This window comes from Dicentrarchus labrax, unplaced genomic scaffold (assembly GCF_905237075.1).
Source record: "Dicentrarchus labrax unplaced genomic scaffold, dlabrax2021, whole genome shotgun sequence".
Classification (NCBI taxonomy): Eukaryota; Metazoa; Chordata; class Actinopteri; family Moronidae; genus Dicentrarchus; species Dicentrarchus labrax.
This window is the reverse complement of record NW_026136704.1, coordinates 512,501-534,075: the sequence shown is the minus strand read 5'-3', so window position 1 is coordinate 534,075 and position 21,575 is coordinate 512,501. Positions and strand designations below refer to the sequence as shown.

The 21,575-nt window shown below is 39.1% G+C and overlaps 1 protein-coding gene across 18 annotated transcripts in view; it reads right to left on the bottom strand.

The window, feature by feature from the left end:
• The window catches only part of si:dkey-23k10.2 (NACHT, LRR and PYD domains-containing protein 12), a 105,664-nt gene that overhangs the window by 10,611 nt on the left and 73,478 nt on the right, over nucleotides 1-21,575 (bottom strand). For 7 of the 18 annotated variants that reach the window (XR_007884506.1, XM_051398881.1, XM_051398877.1 and 4 more), the window contains exons 17-19: nucleotides 11,045-11,118; nucleotides 8,729-8,902; nucleotides 6,626-6,802 (exon numbers count right to left, since the gene is read on the bottom strand). The exons of 5 other annotated variants lie outside the window; for them this stretch is intronic. Coding sequence is in view for 12 of the 13 variants with exons in the window: in XM_051398881.1 (XP_051254841.1) it covers nucleotides 6,626-6,802; nucleotides 8,729-8,902; nucleotides 11,045-11,118 (425 nt within the window). In the remaining variant the exon portion in view is untranslated. The remainder of the gene's footprint in view (nucleotides 1-6,625; nucleotides 6,803-8,728; nucleotides 8,903-11,044; nucleotides 11,119-21,575) is intronic. 6 more of the 18 variants (XM_051398886.1, XM_051398883.1, XM_051398880.1 and 3 more) reach the window with 3 other exon arrangements.

The following is a 21,575-nucleotide window of genomic DNA, read 5'->3' as shown; positions in this document are numbered from 1 at the left end:
TTTCATTTTCTATTTCATATAACAAAAAATAAAATCACTAGAAAACAGAAACGGAAAAAAGGCCTGTTTTTTCATATTCTGAGACCGGATGTTGTCATTTACAGGACGGTGCTGTGTAGAAGAAACAGTAGGCTAGTAGACTGCGGTCAATCCAGTCGTGAGTCCGATCTCCGTGGTCAAATCAGCCGCACTTAAATTTACAGTGTACAAGTATTCTCAGCATTATGGTAAATGCGGAGAAACAGTGTGTTTACTTCTGGTTTTCAAAATAAAGGTATTTAGATCAGTAAGCTATAATTCGAACCTACATTTAATATAAAATTTGTTACATTAAAGTGTTTTATGCGCCCCTGATGAATAAAAAACACTTTATATCAAGTATCTTTACTGCACCAGTGTGGAGAAATGCCAAAATAAAAGCCTCATATTTATGCCTCCAGAGATTGCATATTTGACCATATTTGAGGTACTGTAAAAACATATTGCTCAGTGTTTCCTGGCTACTGATGGTATATTTGACTTTTGCACATATGAGACTACAAGTATACTTAATATCAAGCATTTTTATTGTACCAATTTGGAGAAATTCAACAATAAAAGTCCATATTTGTACCTCCAAGTGGTATTTTCATATATTTTGAGCTACTTTAAAAACAATAATTCCTGGCTATGGATGGTATATCTTACTTCTACACATCTAAGACTACAAGCATACTTAATATCAAGCATTTCTACTGCACCAATGTGGAGAAATTTAAGAATAAAAGGTGGTTCCACTGTGTGTGGAACCAACTGCAACAGCTGTCACGCGAATCTGTAAAAGGGAAAAATAATATATGAGGAAGAGACAGTAGGTACAATGGTGTTTTGAAGTTAAAACTAATTCTTTTTCCCTTTTACAGATTCAGTGTGACAGCTGTAGAGCTGCAAAATAAGACGATTTTTGTCATGATTACTGCATCATTATTGAAGTAACGTTATAATGAAAATGCTTCAACCATAGCCTGGAAATATTGAGCACTGGTGCAGTAAAGATACTTGATATAACGTGTTTTTTATCCATCAGAGGCGCATGAAACACTTTAATGTAACATATTTTATTTTAAATGTAGGTTCGAATGATAGCTTACTGTTCTTAATACCTTTATTTTGAAAACCAGAAGTAAACACACTGTTTCTCCGCATTTACCATAATGCTGAGAATACTTGTACACTCTAAATTTAAGTGCGGCTGATTTGACTACGGAGATCGGACTCACGGCTGGATTGACCGCAGTCTACTAGCCTACTGGGTCCGTGTATGTTTTGGTCATTGGATTTTCCTTTCAGAAACGGATATTAAAAAACAGAAAACGAGTGGTTATTTGATTTTCGTTTTAAAATACAAAAATTAAAATTGAAATACAAGGCGTTTTTCTTTTTCATGGTCAGAAAGGGATGAGCAAAATTAAAAAAAATATTCGATTTTCATTTTCTATTTCATAAAACAAAAAATAAAATCACTAGAAAACAGAAACAGAAAAAAGGCCTGTTTTTTCATATTCTGAGACCGGATGTTGTCATTTACAGGACGGCGCTGTGTAGAAGAAACAGTAGGCTAGTAGACTGCGGTCAATCCAGTCGTGAGTCCGATCTCCGTGGTCAAATCAGCCGCACTTAAATTTAGTGTACAAGTATTCTCAGCATTATGGTAAATGCGGAGAAACAGCGTATTTACTTCTGGTTTTCAAAATAAAGGTATTTAGAACAGTAAGCTATAATTCGAACCTACATTTAAAATAAAATATGTTACATTAAAGTGTTTCATGCGCCCCTGATGAATAAAAAACACTTTATATCAAGTATCTTTACTGTACCAGTGTGGAGAAATGCCAAAATAAAAGCCTCATATTTATGCCTCCAGAGATTGCATATTTGACCATATTTGAGGTACTGTAAAAACATATTGCTCAGTGTTTCCTGGCTACTGATGGTATATTTGACTTTTGCACATATGAGACTACAAACATACTTAATATCAAGCATTTTTACTGTACCAATTTGGAGAAATTCAACAATAAAAGTCCATATTTGTACCTCCAAGTGGTGTTTTCATATATTTGAGCTAATGTAAAAACACTTTGCTCAATAATTCCTGGCTATGGATGATATATTTGACTTCTACACATCTAAGACTACAAGTATACTTAATATCAAGCATTTTTACTGTACCAATGTGGAGAAATTGAAGAATAAAAGTCCCATATTTATACTTCCAGATTCCATATTTTCTTATATTTGAGCTACTGTAAAAATGTAAACTGTATGTGGAACCACCTGCAACAGCTGTCACACTGAATAACATAAAAAATAATATGTGAGGAAGAGACAGTAGGTACAATGGTGTTTTGAAGTTAAAACTAATTATTTTTCCCTTTTACCTACAAATGGACACAGCAGAGCTGCAAAATAAGAAGAATGTGGACTGGCATTGCATTTTGTGTGAAAAGTAAACAAATTAGAATTGTGTAGGATTTTGTGTTTAGTGTTTATATTATCAAGATGTTATTAAACATTTGTGTGAAATTTTGTCATGATTACTGCAGCATTATTGAAGTATAATGAAAATGCTTCACCCATAGCCAGGAAATATTGAGCAATATGTTTTTACAGTAGCTCAAATATAAGAAAATATGGAATCTGGAAGTATAAATATGGGACTTTTATTCTTTAATTTCTCCACATTGGTACAGTAAAAATGCTTGATATTAAGTATGTTTGTAGTCTCATATGTGTAAAAGTCAAATATACCATCAGTAGCCAGGAAACACTGAGCAATATGTTTTTACAGTACCTCAAATATTGTCAAATATGCAATCTCTGGAGGCATAAATATGAGGCTTTTATTTTGGCATTTCTCCACACTGGTGCAGTATACTTGATATAAAGTGTTTTTTTATTCATCAGGGGCACAACACTTTAATGTAACATATTTTAATTATAGCTTACGGCTCTAAATACCTTTATTTTGAAAACCGGAAGTAAATACGCTGTTTCTCCGCATTTACCATAATGCTGAGAATACTTGTACACTGGACATTTAGGTGCGGCTGATTTGACCACGGAGATCGGACTCACGGCTGGATTGACCGCAGTCTACTAGCCTACTGTTTCTTCTACACAGCACCGTCCTGTAAATGACAACATCCGGTCTCAGAATATGAAAAAACAGGCCTTTTTTCTGTTTCTGTTTTCTAGTGATTTTATTTTTTGTTATATGAAATAGAAAATGAAAATCGAATAATTTTTTTAATTTCGCTCATCCCTTTTTGACCACGAAAAAGAAAAACGCCTTGTATTTCAATTTTAATTTTTGTATTTTAAAACGAAAATCAAATAACCACTCGTTTTCTGTTTTTTAATATCCGTTTCTGAAAGGAAAATCCAATGACCAAAACATACACGGACCCTACTGTTTCCTCTCCACAGCACCGTCCTGTAAATGACAACATCCGGTCTCAGAATATGAAACAACAGGCCTTTTTTCCGTTTCTGTTTTCTAGTGATTTTATTTTTTGTTATATGAAATAGAAAATGAAAATCGAATCATTTTTTAAATTTCGCTCATCCCTTTTTGACCATGAAAAAGAAAAACGCCGTGTATTTCAATTTTAATTTTTGTATTTTAAAACGAAAATCAAATAAGCACTCGTTTTCTCTTTTTTAATACCCGTTTCTGAAAGGAAAATCCAATGACCAAAACATACACGGACCAGATCGGACTCACGGCTGGATTGACCGCAGTCTACTAGAATCCGTGTATCATTCGTTCTTTTCATATTCAATTGAGATTCCAAAATCGGAAAATGAAAAAACGGTTTGGGTCCGTGTATGTTTTGGTCATTGGATTTTCCTTTCAGAAACGGGTATTAAAAAACAGAAAACGAGTGGTTATTTGATTTTCGTTTTAAAATACAAAAATTCAAATTGAAATACAAGGCGTTTTTCTTTTCATGGTCAGAAAGGGATGAGCGAAATAAAAAAAATATTCGATTTTCATTTTCTATTTCATATAACAAAAAATAAAATCACTAGAAGACAGAAACAGAAAAAGGCCTGTTGTTTCATATTCTGAGACCGGATGTTGTCATTTACAGGACGGTGCTGTGGAGAAGAAACAGTAGTGAGTCCGATCTCCGTGGTCAAATCAGCCGCACTTAAATTTAGAGTGTACAAGTATTCTCAGCATTATGGTAAATGCAGAGAAACAGCGTACTTACTTCCGGTTTTCAAAATAAAGGTATTTAGAACAGTAAGCTATAATTCGAACCTACATTTAAAATAAAATATGTTACATTAAAGTGTTTCATGCGCCCCTGATGAATAAAAAACACTTTATATCAAGTATCTTTACTGCACCAGTGTGGAGAAATGCCAAAATAAAAGTCTCATATTTATGCCTCCAGAGATTGCATATTTCACCATATTTGAGGTACTGTAAAAACATATTGCTCAGTGTTTCCTGGCTTCTGACTTTTACACATATGAGACTACAAGCATACTTAATATCAAGCATTTTACTGTACCAATTTGGAGAAATTCAACAATAAAAGTCCATATTTGTACCTCCAAGTGGTATTTTCATATATTTGAGCTACTGTAAAAACACTTTGCTCAATAATTCCTGGCTATGGATGGTATATCTTACTTCTACACATCTAAGACTACAATTATACTTAATATCAAGCATTTCTACTGCACCAATGTGGAGAAATTTAAGAATAAAAGGTGGTTCCACTGTATGTGGAACCAACTGCAACAGCTGTCACGAGAATCTGTAAAAGGGAAAAATAATATATGAGGAAGAGACAGTAGGTACAATGGTATTTTGAAGTTAAAACTAATTATTTTTCCCTTTTACAGATTCAGTGTGACAGCTGTTGCAGGTGGTTCCACACACAGTGCCTACAAATGGACACAGCAGAGCTGCAAAATAAGAAGAATGTGGACTGGAATTGCATTTTTGTAAAAGTAAACAAGTTAGAATTGTGTAGGATTTTGTGTTTAGTGTTTAGTCTTTATATTATAATTTTTTTATAAAATGTTATTAAACATTTGTGTGAAATTTTGTCATGATTACTGCATCATTATTGAAGTATAATGAAAATGCTTCACCCATAGCCTGGAAACACTGAGCAATATGTTTTTACAGTACCTCAAATATGCAATCTCTGGAGGCATAAATATGAGGCTTTTATTTTGGCATTTCTCCACACTGGTGCAGTAAAGATACTTGATATAAAGTGTTTTTTATTCATCAGGGGCGCATGAAACACTTTAATGTAACATATTTTATTTTAAATGTAATGTTAGGTTCGAATTATAGTTTACTGTTCTAAATACCTTTATTTTGAAAACCGGAAGTAAATACGCTGTTTCTCCGCATTTACCATAATGCTGAGAATACTTGTACACTCTAAATTTAAGTGCGGCTGATTTGACCACGGAGATCGGACTCACGGCTGGATTGACCGCAGTCTACTAGCCTACTGTTTCTTCTCCACAGCACCGTCCTGTAAATGACAACATCCGGTCTCAGAATATGAAACAACAGGCCTTTTTTACGTTTCTGTTTTCTAGTGATTTTATTTTTTGTTGTATGAAATAGAAAATGAAAATCGAATAATTTTTTTAATTTCGCTCATCCCCTTTTGACCATGAAAAAGAAAAACGCCTTGTATTTCAATTTTAATTTTTGTATTTTAAAACGAAAATCAAATAACCACTCGTTTTCTGTTTTTTAATACCCGTTTCTGAAAGGAAAATCCAATGACCAAAACATACACGGACCGAATCAGCATCAAATCTAAAATCTAATCTGAGGATCCTCAAAGATCTGAAAGCTTTGGAATAAAGTTCTGAAAGTATGAACTATGGTTTAACATGAAATATTCCAATTGGATTTCCAACAACAAGTGGAATCAGTTTTCTGTGAGTTTTAAAAGCAGAGTCTCCAGAGGACGAGAGCAGAGAGCCTGAGGAGCTCAGCTCTGCTTTAAACACATGGAGGCTTCCTGTGTCTCTGACTGCAGCTACAGAGACAGTAGCTCCATGAGTTTGGCTGTCACAGGGAGACATGCTGTGTTCACCACTGCACAAAACGCACTGAAACTGATGTGAAATGAGTGATGGTGACAGTTTAAACAGGATCAACTGATTAGAGGTCAGTGTATTAAGATAAAGCATCTGTAAGTGTGTAGTGAAGGAGGTGCAGCTGATCTTCAGGAACATCCTGATGTTTCAGTTAGAGGTGAGTCTTCTGAACACATCCTGCTCTTCAATGAGTTCACTCACTGTACAGCTCTGGAAAACATCCTTACATGGAGACTAATGATGAAAAACATCTGGAATCAGTTCAAATCTGACTTTAACTATTTCAATACAAACATTCATACATTTTATTGATCAGCCCAATATCAATATCCCTGCTGTGCATCCAACTACTGGAACAGTGAAATCTGAGTGTTAATGTCATTAAATCTGAAGAGGATTTTACCTCATAAACATCAACCTGTCTGCACTTTACTGTCAGCACAACTTTCACATCACATTCATCTCAGCACAGAAATAAAACATGGTGTCTCACCTCAGAGTCTCCAGTCTACAGTGTGGACTCTCCAGAAAACCACACAGCAGCTTCACTCCTGAATCCTGCAGGTTGTCGTTCTCAGTCAGCTCCAGCTCTCTCAGATGGGAGGGGTTGGACTTCAGAGCTGAGACCAGAGAAGAACAGCTGATCTCTGACAAACTGCAGTGCCACAATCTGAATAAAGAATAAAAGATGTGAGTTTAGAAGACAATGTTCCTGCTTGAAATCATTCAGTGTTTAATAATCTGTTCAGAGCTGAAGAAGGTTTACAATGTACAAGTTTATAAAAAGCTTTAGATTAGTGTCTATCTGGACATATCTGGGAGTCAAACACATAAAGTCTCAGTGGATCAGCTGTATCTGTTCGGGGAGGGAGGAGTTAATACTAAATACTGTCTCCTCAATAGTTTTATTGCAACTTTTATTGTATTCATGTTCATTTTATAATTTAGCTAATTTGTTTATTTGTCTGTATTATTTAAATTATTTTATTAATGTATTTTTCAGATTTAGTTTTAGTGTAAATGTGTGTGATGGAGCGGTACCGTCACTGACTGCTGGCACACACGAACACACACACACACACACACACACACACAGACATAATCCATTTCCCTCAGCTCCTTTCTGCTCTCATTAACTATATTAATAAGTGAGTTAATAAACTGTGCTGTTAGTGAGAGTGCTGTCTCAGGAGTTTGGTTGGACAGACAGAGTTGGATACAGTCGGAGGTTATATGTGATAATCTTGCAGGTCTTCGAGGTCATGTGGGCAGAATAATTACATTTTCTTTATAATATTAATTCTTGATATAATAACTAGTTTGGCTTATAGAGGAATAGGGGAGAAATTATAAATACATTGTGTTTAAAATATATATTGTGTTTAGATGATGGAAACAGTAATAAGAAAAGATATTAATTGTTGTTAATTAAAGGAAATATTAAGCCCAGTGGGAGGGGCTAGTGAAGTCAGTCCTGGCTTAGTAACAGTGGAGGTAACGTGCACTGGAGGTTACGACCTGGGTAATTTAAGTATTTGTTGTGATAGTTTCTGTTTTATTCATTTATGTTTGAAACGTTGTATATAGCTTTTGATTTTCCTTTTCCAAGTTTTTGCTCTTTCTGTAAATATTATCACCGTTGTGCACCTTGTGAGACCAGAAATAAATTACACCAACCATATCTTCAGACTACGCCTGAGTTTAGAGGTGCTTGAAATGTGCTATAAAGGGAAAAACACTAAAAGACAAAGCATACTGTACAGTCAGTGAGCACTTAATCCTTGCTGTTTAGCTCAACAGCAAGGAGCTAAACTTTTTATTTTCTGCCACAAATTATTTGAAATAATTATCAAGGACAACATGCTTTAGAGCAGGTCTAGACCGAACTCCTTATAACAGACCCAACAGTACCACCATGAGCAAGCACTTGGCTATGGGGGCAAGGAGAAACTGCCTGTTAAGAGGCAGAAACCTCAGACAGACCCTTTGGCTCTAGGTGGGTGGTCGTCTGCCTCGACCATTCATGTTTGTTCTTGTCTGATCGTGAATAAAACACGTTTCTGTTTCATTCAAATGAGGGAAAGGTGAAAATGAAACATCTGGAATCAGTTCAAATCGGACTTTTACCATTTTAATACAAACATTCATACATTTTATACACTTTATAGAGTGTGTGTGTGAGTGTATTAGACTTTCTGAATAAATTAAGCTGAACTCACTAACATTGTATCCTGCACATTGTAAATATCTTTCCTGTACAGTTTTAGATCTTTCTATCCTTATCTTTATTTATTTATATTTCAAACAGTACTTCATTTTTGTGTGATTTTTATGCACCAAGGAAAATTCCTTGTACGTGTAAAAAATGTATTTGCAATAAACTCTATTCAGATTGTCATTGTAAACTCTAAATTATGATTTTCAAACACCTAAATCCTGTTTTCAGTTTTAAAATTTGAGTTGACAAAATGAGTGTTAATGTCATTAAATCTGAAGAGGAGTTTACCTCATAAACATCAACCTGTCTGCACTTTACTGTCAGCACAACTTTCACATCACATTCATCTCAGCACAGAAATAAAAAAAGGTGTCTGACCTCAGAGTCTCCAGTCTACAGTGTGGACTCTCCAGAAAACCACACAGCAGCTTCACTCCTGAATCCTCCAGGTTGTTCTTACCCAGGTTCAGCTCTCTCAGATGGGAGGGGTTGGACTTCAGAGCTGAGACCAGAGAAGAACAGCTGATCTCTGACAAACTGCACCACCTCAATCTGAATAAAGAATAAAAGATGTGAGTTTAGAAGACAATGTTCCTGCTTGAAATCATTCAGTGTTTAATAATCTGTTCAGAGCTGAAGAAAGTTTACAATGTACAAGTTTAGAAAAAGCTTTAGATTAGTGTCTATCTGGAAATATCTGGGAGTCAAACACATAAAGTCTCAGTGGATCAGCTGTATCTGTTCGGGGAGGGAGGAGTTAATACTAAATACTGTCTCCTCAATAGTTTTATTGCAGCCACTGACTGCTGGCACACACACACACACACACACACACACACACACACACACAGACATAATCCATTTCCCTCAGCTCCTTTCTGCTCTCATTAACTAAATTAATAAGTGAGTTAATAAACCGTGCTGTTAGTGAGAGTGCTGTCTCAGGAGTTTGGTTGGACAGACAGAGTTGGATACAGTCGGAGGTTATATGTGATAATATTGCAGGTCTTCCAGGTCATGTGGGCAGAATAATTACATTTTCTTTATAATATTAATTCTTGATATAATAACTAGTTTGGCTTATAGAGGAATAGGGGAGAAATTATAAATACATTGTGTTTAAAATATATACTGTGTTTAGATGATGGAAACAGTAACAGTAATAAGAAAAGATATTAATTGTTGTTAATTAAAGGAAATATTAAGCCCAGTGGGAGGGGCTAGTGAAGTCAGTCCAAGCTTAGTTACAGTGGAGGTAACGTGCACTGAAGGTTACTACCTGGGTAATTTAAGTATTTGTTGTGATAGTTTCTGTTTTATTCATTTATGTTTGAAACGTTGTATATAGCTTTTGATTTTCCTTTTCCAAGTTTTTGCTCTTTCTGTAAATATTATCACCGTTGTGCACCTTGTGAGACCAGAAATAAATTACACCAACCATATCTTCAGACTACGCCTGAGTTTAGAGGTGCTTGAAATGTTCTATAAAGGGAAAAACACTAAAACACAAAGCATACTGTACAGTCAGTGAGCACTTAATCCTTGCTGTTTAGCTCAACAGCAAGGAGCTAAACTTTTTATTTTCTGCCACAAATTATTTGAAATATTTTCAAGGACAACATGCTTTATTAGTCTCTGGTTCAAGTGTTAGTGTTATTGTGTAAATGTGCCTTTAATGTGTCTTAAACACTCGGTATGTACACAGATCATGGGGGTAGAAGTAGATGGGGACAATTTGTCCTATGATCTAGTTTGTTTTTATTTACTTTCACTATGATTTTATTTGTATTGATTTTCAATATACATCTGTTATCTGTTATTAAATGTACATGTTGTGTCACTTTGAATGGAAACAATAAAAAACACAGTTACAATAGGTCCAGTGTGGGGGTTCTTCCAGAAACCGCTTTGTGGGATTTGGGGTTCAGTTTTGAACTATTTATTTTCACTCATGTTTGTTCTTGTCTGATCGAGAATAAAACACGTTTCTGTTTCATTCAAATGAGGGAAAGGTGAAAATGAAACCATTAAGAGAGAATCAACCACTGTTGAATGATTAATGTGATATTAAATATGTTTTAAATATGAAGCTCAACAAGATGCTCATTGTGAATCGGCATCAAATCTATGTGGTTGAATCCTCAGTGTGGAATAAAGCTTTAATAGTATTAACTATGGTTTAACTTTAAATATTTCAGTTAGAATTTAAACTTCTGAAAACAACAATTTCTTGTCTGAAATATTAGTTTCACACTAACAATGTCAGCAGCGTTAATATTTCCAATGTTCTAAAACTTTGTCTCAAGAGTTTGAGAACTGGCAGTGTGTTGAATCAGAGATCACATTACATTCATACGTTTCGTCTGAATGAACAAATGTTTTGGGTGAACGAACTGTACTGAATCACTTCCTCAAACAATCCATTCTCAGTCAGCTGAGAGCCAACGTGCAGTGATTCACTGACTCACTCAGATGGATCCTCACTCACTGAACGTACTACGCACAGTGAACGTGTCCTCAGCCCTGAGTGTTTCACTAAATACTCATTTCATTCTGCAGCAGCAGACTGACAGACTTTAAACAAGAGCTGTTGTGATTTGTGCTCAGACAAACCCAGAAAGCAAAAGAACTGAAGGAGATTTAAAACTTCTGTTATATTTGGTAGATATACACAGAGCAAACACATGAACTGACCTCAGAGTCTCCAGTCTACAGTGTGGACTCTCCAGTCCAGCAGACAGCAGCTTCACTCCTGAATCCTTCAGGTCGTAGTTGTAACTCATGTCCAGCTCTCTCAGATGGGAGGGGTTGGACTTCAGAGCTGAGGCCACGACTTCACAGTGAGTCTCTGAGAGTCCACAGTGAGAAAGTCTGTGAATACAGAGAATATAACCTTTAAAATAAAATCTGATTGCATTTAGATCACAAAGCAAATAAAGACACACATAAATCATTCAACATTCATATTTAACACAGCATGTTTAAATGTAATTTGTAGCCCCTTCATGCCACACACACATAGAACATACAAATATTACATTTATATTAGAATAAAATACAATAAACAATATATACAAATCACCTATAAAGCTCTTCATGGTCAGGCCCCTTCATATCTTAAAGAGCTCATAGTACCCTATTACCCCTCTAGAACACTACATTCTCTGAATGCAGGGCTACTTGTGGTTCCTATAGTCTCTAAAAGTAGAACAGGAGCCAGAGCCTTCAGTTACCAAGCTCCTCTCCTGTGGAACCAGCTTCCAGTTGTGGTTCTGGAGGCAGACACCCTCACCACATTCAAGAGTAGGCTTAAGACATTCCTCTTTGATAAAGATTATAGTTAGGGCTGGATCTGGTGAGTCCTGAACCATCCCTTTGTTATGCTGCTATAGGCCTAGACTATCGGGGGATTTCCCATGGTGCACTGAGCTCCTCTCTTCCTCTCTCTCTCTTTCTGCACTTATTCATGTTCCATTAATGCATGTTACTAACTTCACTTCTTCCCCGGAGTTCTTGTGCTTTCTCTTCTCGCAGGTTCTTATGAATCCTGGTGGAGCCTCCTGCCATGGTCCTGCTTGACTTCCATTGCTAATATCACTGATATTATTGTTATTATTATTATTAATATTAGTATTACTACAGTTACTATTATTACTATTGTCACTGTTCATTGTCCCCCATCGTTGCTGTTGTCGTCGTCGTCATTTTCTTCATGTTCATCATCATCAGTCACTACTATTAGTGTAGTTGTTGTTACTGTTGTTGCTGTGCACCTCTGTCTGTCTGTCTGTCTGTCTGTCTGTCTGTCTGTCTCTCTCTCTCTCTCTCACTCTCTCTGTCTCTCTCTCTCTCTCACCCCAACTGGTCGAGACAGACGACCACCTACCTAGAGCCGAAGGATCTGTCCTAGGTTTCTGCCTTTTAACAGGCAGTGTTTCCTTGCCCTTGTCTCCAAGGTCTTGCTCATGGTGGTACTGTTGGGTCTCTGTAAATAATGTTATAAAGAGTTCGGTCTTGACCTGCTCTATTTGAAAAGTGTCCTGAGATAACTTCTGTTATGAATTGGCACTACACAAATAAAATTGAATTGAATTGAATACAGTTATTAACATATATAACTATAAAGCCAGTAAAGTAGTTCTGCAGTGCATTTTTTGAATGTGGGTCTGGGGGAATGTAAACAGCTACAGAAGCACATTGCCTTCACAAAAAAACATTTAGACATGTCGTAATCTGTGACGGCTGGTGGAGATTTTGGGTGGGTGGGCTAACAAATGCATTACACTCATCAATACGTCACACAGCAGCAACACTGGGGAGACAAACCCAAAAGAATGACCTGATGCCAGAAAAATCTCTCTCTCTCTCTCCTCTGTACACATCAGCACATGCCAATTGCGCTACAACTTCATTACAGAAAAGTACCAGCAACAACTTGCAACACCATGTACCAGAAATAAGTCTATAAAACCAAAATTATTTGTAGAAGAGAGAGTTGTTTCAGAGCTTGGGCATACCTTATTTAAAACGCCGCTCACATCGACACAAACAGGTCAATCACCATGTCAAACTCCACCCTGCTTTACCTCAACATCAGCTCACCTTTCAGTGTCTCCCTGCAGATCATTGGCTAATGTGCACATGCAAAGACAACAAGTGCCTGGCTTTCTCAAAGCGCACTGTGCGGCTACTGACACAGTATCAAAGCGGCTGCAGCTGTGTCCGCATCTGGATGTGGCTGATTGTTATCTGTGGTCAGCAGTTCAGATATGAAGCATGAAACATTCTCCAGGCCCTGTCTCGTTTTGAGAGAATCTGTGGTCTTAGACGTGTACTTGGCAACCTGTGTGTTTGACAGGTGATCAGCTGAATGACTGTCTAAAAAAGAGAACTGGTCACCGCTGGAGTGAAGTGGGAGAATAATCGGACCCCCGCAGGGCGAGCTGGTGTCCCCACAAACTGTAATACAGTCCACAATCCGTGATAGTAAATGTCTGTGATTGGTCGAAGGTCACTGTACTGTAGCTACTGCGCTGTGATTGGTCGGAGGTCACTGTACTGTAACTACTGCGCTGTGATTGGTCGAAGGTCACTGTACTGTAGCCACTGCGCTGTGATTGGTCGAAGGTCACTGTACTGTTGCTACTGCACTGTGATTGGTCGAAGGTCACTGTACAGTTGCTACTGCGCTGTGATTGGTCGAAGGTCACTGTACTGTAGCTACTGCGCTGTGATTGGTCGAAGGTCACTGTACTGTAGCTACTGCGCAGTGATTGGTCGAAGGTCACTGTACTGTTGCTACTGCGCTGTGAATGGTCGAGGGTCACTGTACTGTAGCTACTGCGCTGTGATTGGTCGAAGGTCACTGTACTGTAGCTACTGCGCAGTGATTGGTCGAAGGTCACTGTACTGTTGCTACTGCGCTGTGAATGGTCGAGGGTCACTGTACTGTAGCTACTGCGCAGTGATTGGTCGAAGGTCACTGTATTGTAGCTACTGCGCAGTGATTGGTCGAAGGTCAGCCTTTGGGCTGAATGAATTTAGCCCAAATGGGCAACATATGAAGGGCACGTGTCAGGACACCTGTCAATCACAATCGAATGGAAGCTTACTACTGTGTTGGGCTGAATACATTTAGCCCATTCACAGGAAAAAGATATATCATATATCCTGGGTTGTTTCTGTCACTTTTTGGTGCTGTTGCTTCTCTAGGTTCTACCAAAATTCAAAACAATATAACCGTCCCTGGTCGTAATTATCAGTTACTATCTTGTAATTACAAGGAAAGATGTTGTGATGATGAGATCAGGATCTTTATGAAAAAGTGGACTGGTCCCACATACTGGCCACTGTTTAGCTCAGTGGTACCTGGGGACATGTTGAACAACAATCTGGTTTGAATTTTTAAAATATGCATATTCATATCATGCTCATTCCCCACGAGCAGTAGGAAGCCATTAATGACAAACAATGTGACAGCCTCCAAATCACATACAAGGAGCTGGAAACATGGACCATAGTAACATCATATCATGAGTATCAACAGGTCACATGTCTAATGAACCTCATAATATAGGTACATGTGTTTATCCATATGCCATGGTAGCTTCATCCACAAATGTAACCTGCATACGTTCACTGTAATTACTTCTTGCAGCCTGTAGGATTATTAATTAATGAGTGAATGTGGATCTGATTATTGGTATTTAACATATGTAGGTTTTGATATATATTGTTTGCTCCCTGGAATTTTGTGAGACCTCGTTGTATTTATTATAAAAGGTTTTTATTTCTCTGTGATGGCTTTGTCCACTTTGTGTATACTGATGATATGATGTTACTAAGGTCCATTTCTCTGTCTGTCATTAATGCCTTCTTACTGCACGTGGGGACTGACTGTTTGCAGACTTGTAGCTGCTCCCTGTTTAAGATGGCTCCACATTGTCATGAACCATTTGCCTGATGAAGGTCTAGTACCCAAACGTTGTAAATTAATGTAATATTGCAGGTCAGTGTGCGAGTATTTATCTTTGCAGCATCTAACTATTAAAAATGTGCAGTCAAAGACTAAGAAAGTAATGAAACATGTATTTCAACAAAAGATCATCAGAAATAAATAGAAAGTGTCCCGTATTAAACAACCCTTGTGGACATTCGAGTACAGATCCATCCGTTATACCGTACAAAGAGATGTAGACTGCACTTCTCAGAGGAGTAGATGGTGTGAACGCAGTGTTTTGAGATGCAGTGTTGACATATTAATATTAATGCCATCCTCATTAAGTAACATTGATATTTCCCAGTGTCCCACTTTAACTGTGTTTAAGCAACGAGTATCACTGACGTAAAAACAGAGTTTTGTGTTCTGTCAGGGCCGAACACACTCCGCCTGTCGAGAGCAGCAGCTTGATCCAGGATGTTGTGGTGGAGCAGGTCTCTGTAAAGATGAGGGCACAGCAGTCTCTGATTTCATGTTGCTGGGTCAGCCTGAGTCCCATTTCATCCATTCCATGTTCCTGAGAGCGGACATCAGCCAGCAGTAGGCCGGGTAGTGGAGCAGCGTTCGGTCCGAGCTGGGTTAGCTTAGCTTTTATCGCGGCTCTCCTCCAGAAGTTCAACTGGCTGATGTTAGTTTTGGAAACAAGACGACTATGCTATTGTTTCTTCTCTGAGCTGACTGTGTAATGAGCTGCTGTCTGAGGAAATCAGCTGCTAAATACACAAAGACTGTGGCTGCAGATTCAATGAAAACCACAGTGGAAATATGTGCTGCTATCTGCTCTGCATATGTTGTCTTTAGTTTTCCTGATGTGAAATGGTCAGAGAGGAAACATGCTGTCTAACAGTTTGTAAACTGATATAATTTCTCACATTATGGTGACCAGATGAGACAATGAGACAAAAACTCTCTCTATCACTGAACATCAGCAGCTTTGGAAGATACCACTGTTTACACAGCATTCCATTCAAATACTAGCAGAGAGAGAGCTTCCTTACTGTGCTTAAAAACCAAACTCATTCATTCATTCAGACATTCACTGTCTTTTCATATGGACTGTGGTATGTTGATATTCACTTTATGTGCACATGGACACAAAGCAACCGGCAGCAGCGGGAGCCTGTTTTTCTGTTTTTGTTCAGTTTGTTAAAGTTTGTCGTCGTCAGTAGTGACCCGCAGACCCTCGACTCTACATCAGTTGCTTAAATCCTGTTATTGTTCAGTGACCTTGCATGGACTGTGCTTTTTATACCGGTGGTGTTCTCCTCTGTGTCGGGCTTTTAAAGACAAATATTGGAAGGATAATTGTCTAAAATGCAAAGTTTTAGTTAACTATCATCAGATTTTATTGAGGGAAACCCCACAGCCACACAAGTCATAAAAATAATAATAAATGATAACAGAAACACATTGCACACACTGTATACACTGTAAAAAAGGACATTTCCATATTGTGTTGTGTGTGTGTGTGTGTGTAAAGTGTGTATATTGACTCTAATACTGAAGAATTCAGCATTGCTTTATAATGTTAATCACATCTGGACTTACACAGCCTTTCTGCAGTTCCTCACAGCTGGAATCAGTCTCTGTCGTCCCTCCAGTGATGTGTTGTACTTCTGCAGGTCCAACTCATCCAGAACCTCCTCTGACATCTGCAGCATGTAGGCCAGAGCTGAGCAGTGGAACACAGAGAGTTCCTTCTCTGATCTGTTCTCTGACTTTAGGAACTCTTGGATCTCCTGATGGACTGATTGGTCATTCATCTCCGTCAGACAGTGGAAGATGTTGATGCTTCTGTCAGGAGAGATATCATCACTGTTCATCTCCTTCAGGTTGTTGATGGCTCTCTGGAGGATTTCTGGACTGTTGTCTGTCTGACCCAGCAGGCCTCCTAAGAGTCTCTGGTTGGACTCCAGAGAGAGGCCATGAAGGAAGCGAACAAACAGGTCCAGGTGGCCATTTTTACTCATCAGGGATTTCATCATTGCTTCCCTCAGAAAGACGTCTAGGGTTTGATTAACATATTCTTCTCCCAGGAAACCCTTCAGTACCTCTGTGTTGCTGTTGGTGTGACAGTGGAACATGTAGACTGCAGCCAGAAACTCCTGAATGCTCAGATGAACGAAGCAGTAGACGGTTTTCTGGAAGATCACACTCTCTCTTTTGAAGATCTCTGTACAAACTCCTGAGTACACCGAGGCCTCTGTGACATCAAGACCACACTGCTGCAGGTCTTCTTGGTAGAACATGATGTTTCCTTTCTCCAGCTGTTCAAACGCCAGCCTCCCCAGCTTCAGAAGAACCTTCCTTTCAGCCTCCATCAGCTCCTGTGGACTCGTCTCATGTCCCTCATCATACTTCTGCTTCTTCCTCTTTGTCTGAACCAGCAGGAAGTGTGAGTACATGTCAGTCAGGGTCTTGGGCAGCTCTCCTCTCTGGTCTGTGGTCAACATGTGGTCCAGAACTGTAGCAGTGATCCAGCAGAAGACTGGGATTAGACACATGATGTGGAGGCTCCTGCAATCCTTGATGTGGGAGATGATTCTGTTGGACAGATCTTCATCACTGACTCTCCTCCTGAAGTACTCCTCCTTCTGGGCATCAGTGAAGCCTCGTACTTCTGTTACCCTGTCAACACATTCAGGAGGGATCTGATTGGCTGCTGCAGGTCTGGAAGTTATCCAGACGAGAGCCAAGGGAAGCAGATTCCCCCTGATGAGGTTTGTCAACAGCACGTTGACTGAAGACTTCTGTGTGACGTCAGACACAACCTCATTGTTGTGGAAATCCAGTGAAAGTCTGCTTTCATCCAGGCCGTCAAAGATGAACAAAAGTTTACAGACAGCGAGCTGCTCTGCTGTGACCTTCTGTAATGTTGGATGGAAAACATGGAGGAGTCTGAGAAGACTGTACTGCTCATCTTTGATCAGGTTCAGCTCCCTGAACGAAAGCAGAACCACCAGACTGACATCTTGGTTGTTCGAGCCCTCTGCCCAGTCCAGAGTGAACTTCTGCACTGAGAAGGTTTTTCCAACGCCAGCGACGCCGCTTGTCAGAACCACTCTGATGTGTCTCTGTTGGTCAGGTAAGGCTTTAAAGATGTTGTGGCCCCTGATTGGAGCGTCATGGAGGATCTTCTTCTTGGAAGCTGTCTCAAGCTGCCTCACCTCATGTTGGGTATTAACTTCTTCACTCTGTCCCTCTGTGATGTAGAGCTCAGTGTAGATCCTGTTGAGGAGGGTTCCACTTCCTGGTTCATCAGTTCCTTCAGTCACACGTTCACATCTCCTCCTCAGACCGATCTTATGTTCATCTAAAACCTCCTGCAGACCACCATCTGCTGGAAGAGAAGAAGAAATGGGAGACAAAACAAAGAAAATTTGACAATCTTCTGATTATTTTACTTGCCAATAAAAAAAAGAATCCAGAATTAAAGGTTATAAAGTCCAGTTTTGTGTAAACATCAGAAATGCTCCTTTGTCTCTCAGCCTCTGGCTATGTGTCGGTGGACTCTCTTCATCAGCTCTTCATTTGAACTGCTCACTGTGGCTGTTCCTTCGTCTCAGGAATGTTTAAACTGATCCACCGACCAAATAACGCAGAATACGTTATTGAATAGTGAATCTGTGTGAGAAATACACTCCATTTCCTGCTTCACAATAAAAGCCTCCCATTGGTCCACTGTCATGTGCAGCAGCAGCAGGAAGTGTTGAGTTTGCATTAGCAGGAAGTTAACAAAGCTCTGACTGATGCTGCGTTCACATGGACCCCAACGGAAAGGCAGGACGGCAAAACCAAATTCACATCACGATATGTTGCTATGGTGATATTATATTGTTTACAAAGAATGGAATAAAACATATTAAATAAAAGTCCTGAAAGCTGAACACAGAGATACTTTTAGAAACAGATCTTTCTCTCTGGTCTCCAGCACAGACACACACTTTAGAGACAGACGTGGCTTTTGTTTGAGGGAGGAGGATCTCAGGTTGGCCCCTGTTGACCATGATGCTACCATCAGAACCACAACAGCTAGTTTGTTCCTGCTATGAGGCTGCAGTGGAGATGCACGTGTTCACAGTTTGACACAATGTGGCACAAAGACAAAGTAAGCAAACTGAAAACTGTTGTTTACGAGCTGAGGGCCAACAGTGTAAGTACAGTACAGTTTAAGCTGTTTAATGTGCTGACACTGATGAGCTCATTAGCTACCTAATGATGTTAGCAGTGCACTTTTCCTTAGTGGACGTTTATTCGGTCGCTTGTTCAACAAGTCAGTCTGCAGGACGAAGTGTGTTTGTAAGTTAGAGAAGAAGCAGTCACGAGCAGGGTGCCAATGTGAGCTGTTGTTTAAAGTCTGTGGCTCTTGTTGCGTCTCAGGCTGCTGTCTGTCTGTGATAGAACAGTGATGTTACTGCTTTACACAGAGTTTAATAGTTCTCCATCTCCATCTATGCACACAGAGAACAACCAGCATTCTGACTGCTTAATGCAAAGACAGGGGGCACTATCATAAAACCAACATGTGTCATTATGTTTTCTCAAAGGAGAACAAGGACAAGAATTGTATGCTGGAGCAGAAAAAACATGCAAATACATTTAAATGTATAAAGGTGTTAAATGGCCGTACTGTATGACACAACTAATGTATTAACACATCAGCAGACAGGTATACAGTCTTACTCTGTCTTGTTCTGGGTCTTTCTCCAGACTGGGGACAGGAGGCGTCTCCTGATGAAGCAGACTGGTCCCAGTATGAGGTGATGCACTGTCTGCAGAACCAGAGTCCAGAGCTGGTAGTAACCGGATCCTTCAGGACGTCCCTACACAAAACGCAGCAGGACGGCTGCTCCTCCTCTACAGGAACATTACTCCTCTTCCTCTTTCTGTGAAGAAGTACAATGATTTGTTGACTGTAGTTGAAACATATCAACATGTGTCCACTGACTCTGTGTAGAAGCTCAGATGGTCACAGAGAACAGTAAAAGTCTCGTTACTTTTCTGTTTGAATTCAGCATTCAGTCTTTAATTTCAACTCTCCTGCTTTCACAAACACCAATGAACTGCTTTTCCTGTTTGTCTCATTAAACATTTAGTGATCAGCCTGTAGTTAGTTATTAATACAAACTCAACACTTCCTGCAGCTGCTTCACAGTAAAAGTCCTCCATTAAAGAGAGCTCATTATGTCCATTACTGTTTCAGACCTGCCAGCCTTGGCTCAATATCAGGGCTGCCCCCTAATAATTCAATTCAATTCAATTTTATTTGTATAGCGCCAATTCATAACAGAAGTTATCTCAGGACACTTTTCAAATAGAGCAGGTCTAGACCGAACTCTTTAAAACATTATTTACAGAGACCCAACAGTACCACCATGAGCAAGACCTTGGAGACAAGGGCAAGGAAAAACTGCCTGTTAAAAGGCAGAAACCTAGGACAGATCCTCCGGCTCTAGGTGGGTGGTCGTCTGTCTCGACCAGTTGGGGTGAGAGAGAGAGAGAGAGAGAGAGAGAGAGAGAGAGAGAGAGAGAGAGAGAGAGAGACAGACAGACAGACAGACAGACAGACAGACAGACAGGTGCACAGCAACAACAGTATTGGCAATGGCAATCTAGCAGGACCATGGCAGGAGGCTCCACCAGGATCGAGTCCTAGTAATAGTCCACTTAACTGTTAGTCTCTGAAAACAATCTTAGTATTTGATGACAAAGTCCTTAAAGAAGCTCTAAATACACAAACTGCTGCTACTGTGGATCATTAGGAGGTTTCAAAGTTAGTATCAGTGCTCTTAGATTAGATTACAGCTTTCCTAGTGACTGACAGCTGTCACAGAGACTGAGAGGAAGATGGACGAGTGATTTCTCTTTGTGTGTCACAACAGTTTAGTTAGTAAATACATTTTAGCAGAAAGTTTAATATATAAACACAAAATCAACAGAAAGCATGCATGAGCAGAGGGAACTGAAAATGAGTCATATAAATGAGTTTGTATCAGTTCTCTTACTTTGAGTCTGAGGGTCCAGGTTCATTACTGAACAATGGAGGATGATCTTTGGACCAGTCACTCTTCATAGACAGACAGCTGGACGCTGCAGACTCTGCTCTGTCCTCCTCTTCCTCCACACAAACACTCATCTTCTGATCTGAAGTCAGTCTGAGAGTAAAACAGTAACACAAACTGTGAGCACAGAGGACAAGAACCAGGAAACAAGATTGTTCACAAGTCACACACACACACACACACACACACACACACACACACACACACACACACACACACACACACTGCACATTAGAACTATATTCAGTAAATTCTTCTGTTGTTTTGTATGTAGACCACTGTATGTGCACTGTGTACATTGTTTTTGTGGGAAAAATAAAATATATTTGTTACCGTGTATTTGTGTGTTCTGAGTATAAAAACAACATTCTCAAATATTTTACACACTTATGTATGTACTGTCTGTAGGAAGTGTAACACTGAACAAAAAAAAGGCCTAAGCCATTATGATGAATGGAGAAGAAGTGTTTTCCATTCAGTGTTTTACATTGAGCACATCAGTGTTCAACTGGTTCTTATAAATGTCTATTCATATGATGGTTTGTGTGTGTCATTTGAAAACAAAACACCATTTTGAGAAGAAATAACATTGTTTTGAATGTACAGTTTCATTTTGCAGGAGAATTGAGGGGGTTTGCCCATTGTGTGTGTGTGTGTGTGTGTG